Source organism: Octopus sinensis, linkage group LG11 (genome assembly GCF_006345805.1).
Source record: "Octopus sinensis linkage group LG11, ASM634580v1, whole genome shotgun sequence".
NCBI lineage: Eukaryota > Metazoa > Mollusca > Cephalopoda > Octopoda > Octopodidae > Octopus > Octopus sinensis.
In genome coordinates, this window is record NC_043007.1 from 31,689,820 (window position 1) to 31,696,620 (window position 6,801).

At 33.2% G+C, this 6,801-nt stretch overlaps 1 protein-coding gene across 16 annotated transcripts in view; it reads left to right on the top strand.

Moving 5' to 3' along the window:
• LOC115216977 (spectrin beta chain) overlaps positions 1–6,510 on the top strand; it is a 169,897-nt gene extending 163,387 nt beyond the window's left edge. For 9 of the 16 annotated variants that reach the window (XR_005001216.1, XR_005001214.1, XR_005001213.1 and 6 more), the window contains 6 exons: positions 271–366; positions 1,729–1,825; positions 2,356–2,431; positions 3,626–3,772; positions 3,909–4,155; positions 5,082–6,510. Coding sequence is in view for 2 of the 16 variants with exons in the window: in XM_029786460.2 (XP_029642320.1) it covers positions 271–366; positions 1,729–1,825; positions 2,356–2,431; positions 3,626–3,772; positions 3,909–4,067 (575 nt within the window). In the remaining 14 variants the exon portion in view is untranslated. Of the gene's footprint in view, positions 1–270; positions 367–1,728; positions 1,826–2,355; positions 2,487–2,952; positions 3,042–3,625; positions 3,773–3,908; positions 4,162–5,081 lie in introns of those variants that run through there. The other 7 variants (XR_005001220.1, XR_005001224.1, XR_005001222.1 and 4 more) reach the window with 4 other exon arrangements.
• Positions 6,511–6,801: the final 291 nt, after the last annotated feature.

A 6,801-nucleotide genomic window follows, 5' to 3' on the forward strand; every position in this document is an offset into this window, starting at 1 on the left:
TAGCTTCTCACCATTCTTTCCAATCTTTGGTTGGAAAGCAGAAAGAATTCTTAGGTTTGTTGTGAGTTTGTTGAACTGACACGTTTTTATAAGTGTTTTCTGCTGCATGATTTTGGTAGGAAGGAATAGGCTTTTTGGCCTCAGTGCTGCCACTGTTTTGCTTGGGATTTGCTTTTCAAGGCTTTGGGCTGGCAGATGCTTTTGTTGGCAGAGCATCTTGTCCTAATGATCAACTACTATAATAAATGTCATTCGTGATTTTTGTATTAGATAAGGAGAAGAAACGATCACGTTCCAAATCACCATTTGGAAGATTCTTTGCTCGTAAACGTGAAGATGAAGGTCCGTCATCACCTAGTCGTTCAGGTAAACATAAACTTTGTATATCTAAGAGCGCAATAAAGCACAGGGCAGCTCTCTCACACTGACGTGGTCTTTGGTCTTCTTCTTTCTCTCTATCTCTCTCTCCATATATATATACACACATGTATAAATCATATATTTCTCCTACAACTTGGTATTTTATTTAATCTGTTTCTTGGATTGGGATTTTGCTGATCTCTTAATTTTCTCAAACACCTGCATTATATTCATTTTGTTCGGGTTTTGTTTTTTTTTTTTAATTAAAAATTTTTTTTTCACATTTGTCATCTTTGATTTTCATATCTTCTTCCATTTTCCACTGCTTTTGAAGAAAGTTCACCTGTATCCAGATCTTCATTTCTTTCTCTACCAAGGTGGTTGTTTCATATTCTGACAGTTTTTTGTTTTTGTTTTTTCCTGTTACTAAAACTACCAAAATACAAAACTAAAAATTCACTTACAGTTTTCGAATCATTGGAAGCCATTGAACGTACACAAAAGAATTCAAATCATTCGGAGTTCGACAGAATCGAAGGAAATTTTTTGAAACGTTTTTTTTTTTTTTGTCATCCATGATCTTATTTGCTTTCATATTCAAAATCAAGACAGAAAATATTCTCGACTTACAACAGTTCATTTTGTATTGATGTTTTATAATAACCATCATTGTTTTATTTTTTTTTTCAATTCCATGCCATTATATTTCTTATTTCATCAATCGGCAAAACTCTGCTTTGGCAGAATATGTCTTACATGTTAAATATTTATATATTTAGACACACAATGTTATTTAAGTGCTACATGTTAGCTTTAGAGTTAAATTTGCATTGAATCTGTTAAACCTGATAGGAAATCTTAAAATTGATATCAGAACAACGAAGGATTACTAGTTAATAATGTTCATAGTTTAATTTCAAGATATGCAATACTTTATAATAGGCAGACCTCAGTTAATTTTATTTTAATTGTACCAAATAATGATACTTGAAGTAGTTTGTCTTCAACAAACCATTCTCATTCATTTCATAAATAGTCTTTTACATTTGTCCTTTTGAATATATATCATCACTTAGCATACAGTCATCTGCATCATCTGTGGACAGGTTTATTGGAGAGAATTTAAGCAGTCGCTGCCCACAAGAAGCTCTGTGTCACCTGTACTTGTTGCCTAATGTTTGAACGAAATTCATTCATCAGATTATTATCTTCATAAAACTGCCGTTGGTGGTCAAGATCGTGGCTAAATCCTTTTAGGTGCATTTTCATTAGATAGAGATTGAATTCATTGAGACTATGTTGTTGATGTTACAGCTGATGTTGTTTTTAAATTCTGTTGTTATAATGGTTGTGTGTTGGTCTTTATAGAACATCAATTAGCTGGAGCCCCAGAAGCAGAACATCTTGAAGGAGCATTAATCAGAAAACACGAGTGGGAAACACAAACCAAAAAAGCTTCCAACCGGTAAATATTTCCTTCTCTTTGAATTGTCCGTTGTTAAAGAGTTAAATGTTAGACACACACTGCACAATGAATTGGTGATAAATAAAGTTAGATGTAATGATTTTATTTTGGAACAAAGCCAGCAGTTTTGAGGAGAGGGAATAAAATAGATATCCTGGTTCACAATTAATGAACCATGGTATCCTTGGTTCAGTGATAAACGATTATTGATGTACAATTAATTTCTACAATCACCATGTGTAGTCACTTGGATGATCTCTATCTGCTAAATCGATTTTTTTTCCTCATTGATTTTATTCTTCACAATAATTTCAATAAATCTCAAAAAATAGCAGTAATTGGAATCTCTAAATTTTGCAACATAGATTTTTTTTTTGTTTTTTAAGATTTGTAAAAAAGATGTTTTCTTGGCCATTATCAGTAATTTCCTCTCCTCACAAGTTTCATGTTTTTCTATGTAATGTGATGTCAGTGCTGTCCATTACAATGTCAATGTGGATGTAATTGTTGCTATTGTTTTACATTCACAGATCTTGGGAGAAAGCTTACATCATACTTCAAGCAAATGAACTTTCCTGCTATAAAGACTTCAAACATGCAAAGACTGTGAGTACAAGCTATTTGTTTCTTTTTTTTTTTATATTATGTAAGGTCATGTTGAGTGGTGGGGGTGCATAGTGGTGGCACTGATAAGACTTTGCTGAGTTTGAAATATTACAGATTGATGTCTAAAGAGAAAAGGGAAGGGAATTTGGGGAAGGAAGAACTGAAGGAAGTACTTAATGCAAAGATACCATTAAAGGTGACTTGACTCAGACTGGCAAGAGAAGGAGGGGTCAGAGGAGTTTCGAGTGGACTCGGGCTGAACAGGACTTGTTAGTCATTTTTCTTTCAGAGAGAAAGAAAACTATTTCAACTGGAGAGATATGGGGGACTCCACTAGTTTTAAATACCGAGACAATGCACCTATGATTTCATCAGAGGTTGAGGGCCCAAGAGGGGAATGTTACCATGTTCCTTATGCATTTATTACAGTCTTATAAAGATTATACATTACCGTACACAGTTGTAAACATGTGTAGATGTGGACATTTTTTGATGAATATTTAAAATTTGGTAACCTTACTGAACCTTAATGCAGACTAAATATTTTCTTATCTTAATTAGCTTTTATTTCATTAATACTGTTTGTTTTGTATAATTTCTAATTCCCATGAAATGGTTGGTTGTGGTTTGAAGCTGCTGCTACAGATGGGATTGTGTTTTTGTACATTCAGTGAAAAAAATGGAAGTTCATTTTTGGAATTTAATAAAGCTCTGCTCTGCAATATCCAATTATGAAAAATTGGTTTGGGATTATTACTAAGATAATAAGGATCTGACAAGAACACAATCTAATGATTTGATTATTAGATCTGATGTAGTGGAAATATTCCATATGTGTATGACATGAGAACCAGGATTTCTGGAGAGTCATCCACTTTTATGTAAAACTATGGACAGATTTAACTTTTCCCTAATTAACTATCGTAATATATTTGTAAATCTTAAATCTCCAATTCAACAATATTGTACTTGTGGCAGCATTCACCCAAGATGGGTTGAGCCAGCTCTGACCCACAAGTCCACCACATCTGATGGTCAGCTGCAGTTGAGGCTGGCAATGGATGTAAACTCTACACCTCAGCAGCAAATTTAATGATTTTTCCCATTACTAATGCAATTGTCGTATAATTTGATTTGATCTCTTGTTTATAGAAACTTTGATCCGCATTGAAATTCTTGTTCTTAATATTGTAGGATCCTAATACACGCCTTCATCATGAAACTGCCATCAATTTGAGTGGAGCTACCTGTGATCGAGCTCACGATTACACCAAACGTCCTCATGTGTTCCGTCTAAAATTGGCCGGTGGTGCTGAATACCTATTCCAATGTAAAGATGATGTAAGTTTGGTTCTTCACTTATTTTTTTTTCTCGTTTAAAGAGGCATTTTATGAAAAATCTATTTTGCAAGTTTTTCTGAGTCTGTTAATTTTTTAATTTCTCTAATTCGAAACTTTCCCTTTTGTGCTTTTCAAGGCTGAAATGGAGAATTGGATCACAAAAGTAAGTGCAGCAACTGGAGAAGCCAGCAGTAGCGGTCCCACTAGATCCCAAACACTCCCTGCAAAACCAGACGGTGAACCAAAACGAGATGAACACAAGCGAAGGAGTTTTTTCACATTGAAAAAGAAATAAATATCCACAAAAAGATAAATTCATTGCAGTCCTTTCACACATGCTTTGGGTGGAATATCTGAAGAGGCTACGCTGTTGCTGCTTTTGCTGCCAGTGAGTTAACGAGACTTTTTCTATCATTATTACAAAAATAAAGAACACTCCATGAAGCTACCACTCTAACAACCCTCCTCATCTTTGTTATTCCTTCTAACTTGCTTTTCTGTGCTTCAAACACAGAACTGCCTACGTTTCCATTATAAGTATGTTACGAAATTAAGTACAACAAATTTATTTTCTGCCACCAGAACTGATTCTAAACAAGATCAGTTGGGAGTAAATCTCAAAAGTGATATTAAATGTTGTGTGCTATTAGTCTCTAACCTCTCTCTCTCACACACATGAGCTTGCTTTACAAATACAAACCATTACATTTTAATTTTGGGTGGGGTTCATTTCAATCTGAAATTTTCTGAAAAAAGAAAAGGCACTGCCACTTTGTAAAATAAGTTTTAGTTTTCTGTAAAGTTGGTAATTTTCTCTGATTCTTTCTCTCTTGAAATGTTCTTTTGTGTCTGCAGATGTAACATTTTGTAGAATTTAATTGGAACCTTAACCCTTTCGTTACCAACCCGGCTCTGTTGTACAAATGTCTTGCTTTCAAAAGTTTTGAATTAAAATCTTCCATCAAACCTTAGTCACAATTTATGTTCCTAACACTAGCTTAATGGATAACTAAGTTATTTTACTAAATTCTTTGTTATATTTCAAGTAATTGAAAGAAACAGAAAGCATCTCAAAATAAATACAGTAACGAAAGGGTTAAGTTGACTTCATTTTAATTGGACTAAGTTCATGGGAATATATTTCTTTTTTTTTTGCTTTTAAATATTGATATAAACACGTATTTCAAGAATTGTTGCCAAAAATTCATTTCTTTCTCCGTCAACTTCTCTGAACTATTTTAGATGAGAGTTATAAATTCTCCAATTTTAAATTCTGATCTGAAATTTAATAAATCTGATTTCTGTCTTTTGCCAGAACAACAATCTTTGATGCAGCATAGTTTTTCAGCAGCAGCAACAATTTTGTCCCAAAACCAAACAAAAAACAGCAAAAAAAAAAAAAAAAAAATCTATATATATATAAATATATAAACTGTGGCATTCCATCTATGCAAAACTGGACTCAAACCAACAACCAACTACAGTGGATTGAACAACAACAAAACTATGAACTTCTGAAATATTAAAGTAACCATATTAAAAAACATTACAGATATTTTGCCTTTCAAATTAAAGCCTCTTCTATAAATTGAATGACTGTACAGAGAAATTGTGTGTGTGTGAGTGAGCGTGCGCCTGTATGAGGAAATAAAGAAAAATTCCAATAAATTAGCCTGAGATGTATAATGCGCCTAAAAGAATTTCACCCATTTACTTAGACTAATTAATTCTGCCTAATAACTTGGAGGTATAACTGACTTATCTGTTAAACTATGAAGAATGAGTCTAATGTAAGAAAGTTGTATCCAAGACAAGCTGAATGTATATTTGCATCACAGTGTGTCATCTCTCTCCCCCCCCCCAAAAGAACACACTGACGTCTGTATGTTTATATGTGGCATGTGTGTATGTCAAGAAGATATTGTCCTGATGCTTTTTGCCTAAATTGCTGGCTTACTCCTTTTGCTGGTTGATTCATGTGCAGCTGCCAAGTGCTTGCAACCTGTAACAGACAAGAGAAAATAAAAACAACCAAATAACATTTGGTTTAATCTTACATATAGTATCAATTTACCTGTTTGTGTTTGCTTTTGACGACGACAATTGTTATAGGGATTTCCAATATATTTATAGTACAATGGACTTAGCTGGAAAAAAAACAAATTGGACACATATTTCACATTAGGCAGCTTCTTAATATATTTTCTTCACTTTTTAGAAAGAGGTTAGAAAGAAAATTTCCCTTCCCTTTTCCCGAAATTGCAAATATTTTATTTTTATTATACGTTAAATTTTAAAAAAACGGAAACAAATTCCTGTTTTGCTTTTAAAAAGAAATTTTTTTGATATCAATAACCGTTTCATTACTTGTCGACATATTTAAAAAAACTTTCCACAACACTTTAAGAATTTAACAACTGTTCAATTTAAATTAAGGGAAATGAAAAAATATAAAAATTATGTGGTGTTGTCAAAATTCTTTGGAGTGCATTTCTATTCTTTGCTCTCATAACAAAACAGCTGTTTAATAATCTGGACGGGAATTTTCTTGTACCTCTTTCCATTTCTCCATTAACTCTAAGCAATGAAGAAAATATATGTTGATCTGCAGCTTAAATGTGGTCACTTTAGCTAAAAAACTGACACAGATATTTGTATAAGTTATTATTATTATTGTCCATAATTGTGATGTAAATTATTCTTAAACCCAAACTTCTTCCTCCAGACGTAGCCAGTTTAACAAATAAATCTCTCTCTTTAGTGGTTCTAGCTGTATCCTTCGGATGCAGCGCTCAAATATGGTTGTCTGTGCAGCTGTGGCTATTGGCGTTCTTTCTTCTCAGTGCTGCTACTGCTTTCACTGATCTCTACCCCCCACATCCCCCCAGTCTCTACCCCCACCCCACCCCCTCACACTTCACTTATTACTATATTTTAGAAATTCAGTTTAAAAGAAAAGAAAAAAAAATTACATTTTAAAACATTAATTTTTTATTTATTTTTTTTTACTTTCAAATAAAATTTTACTC